The sequence below is a fragment of the Solanum tuberosum genome, unplaced genomic scaffold (assembly GCF_000226075.1).
Source record: "Solanum tuberosum cultivar DM 1-3 516 R44 unplaced genomic scaffold, SolTub_3.0 contig00975, whole genome shotgun sequence".
In the NCBI taxonomy this organism is placed as follows: domain Eukaryota; kingdom Viridiplantae; phylum Streptophyta; class Magnoliopsida; order Solanales; family Solanaceae; genus Solanum; species Solanum tuberosum.
In genome coordinates this window covers 1-1,280 of record NW_006241654.1, presented here as the reverse complement: position 1 = coordinate 1,280, position 1,280 = coordinate 1, and the positions used below count along the sequence as shown (strand labels likewise).

Here is a 1,280-nt window from a genome sequence, read left to right as displayed (position 1 = left end):
CACCAGGGCCAGATTCATAACCAGCACCAGGGCCAGCTCCCCCATAACCACCATAACCACCTCCACGGCCATATGCTCCTAGCCCACTGCTACTGTATCCCCCACCATAACCACCAGCATACGAGCCAAAACGACTGGAATAACCAAGTGAGGGGTCTCCACGGTAACCACCAAATTCACTACTGCCAAAGTCTCCATATCTACCACCATATCCATAGTCACCATACCTAGATCCAAATGACCTATAAGAAGCAGGGCCAAAACCTCCACTGTCATAACCGCTATATGAATCGGCAAATCCTCCATAACTATCACCATATCCACGCCCCCTAGAATTACTACCATATGCAGGAGCAGAAGCTGGGTTTGAGGGTTTCTTTGGTTCTGCCTTCTTGATCTCAACCTACAACAAAGAAGCAAGTTAACCTAGAAGTTCCACCTGCATAATAGCCTGACAGCTGAGCACTAAAAGATGCATACTCAATGGAGAAACCTACAAACCTATACTCCTTGCATTACATTAAACTACCACATATGCAGCAGCTCCTTATGGCATATAGGTATATGTTAAAAGGAGAAAATTAGGCTGGGGTATGCTATGAAAGCACAATCCTGAGGATCCACTATGTACGCACGACAGTCATGTCCCAGAACATTTGAGATCATGAAGAAATATCCTACAAAACTTACCTGAGTACCCATCATGTCCATCCTATTTCCCTCAGCCAGCAAATTATCAACTACTTCTTCATTGTCAAACACAATAAATCCAAAGCCTCTAGAACGCTTGGACACGTGATCTCGTATGATCTCATACTCTGTTACTTTCCCAAACTTAGAGAAAAAGTTCTTGAATTCATCTGACAATTAATGTACAAGAGACAACAGTTTAAATACTTCAAGCTTAAAGAATACTACTGCAACTGTCAGACAACAGAACTAGTTAGTATAGAACAAAATGGCACAATGTTACCTTCGGTCATGGTAGTTGGAATGCCACCAACAAAAATCTTCCTTGTTTTAAAATCCTTTGAATCAGCAGATCCTTTTGGGATGGTTCTTTTAATCTCAACCTGGAAAAAGAGAACACCACAATTGGCAAGCCACAATCTTTCAAGGACTTATAATAAGATGATTTTCAGCTGAAGCTAAAGAAAACATGTAATACTCAAAACACTAATAAATAATTGAGACCCACCAACCAAGCTCACAGTCTCACAAGTATATGACTAACTGTGCATATTGCAAGTAATCAATAATGTTTCAATTCAATTCAAATA

The 1,280-nt window shown here is 40.8% G+C and overlaps 1 protein-coding gene across 1 annotated transcript; it reads right to left on the bottom strand.

Moving 5' to 3' along the window:
* Positions 1–4: 4 nt before the first annotated feature.
* LOC102606088 (cold-inducible RNA-binding protein-like) lies at positions 5–1,120 on the bottom strand (the record flags this gene model as incomplete). The annotated part of the gene is made up of 3 exons (XM_006368045.1): positions 5–403; positions 691–860; positions 974–1,120. Coding segments are annotated over 3 exons (716 nt in total), but the record flags the coding sequence as incomplete, so codon positions are not given.
* Between the last annotated feature and the right edge of the window lie 160 nt (positions 1,121–1,280).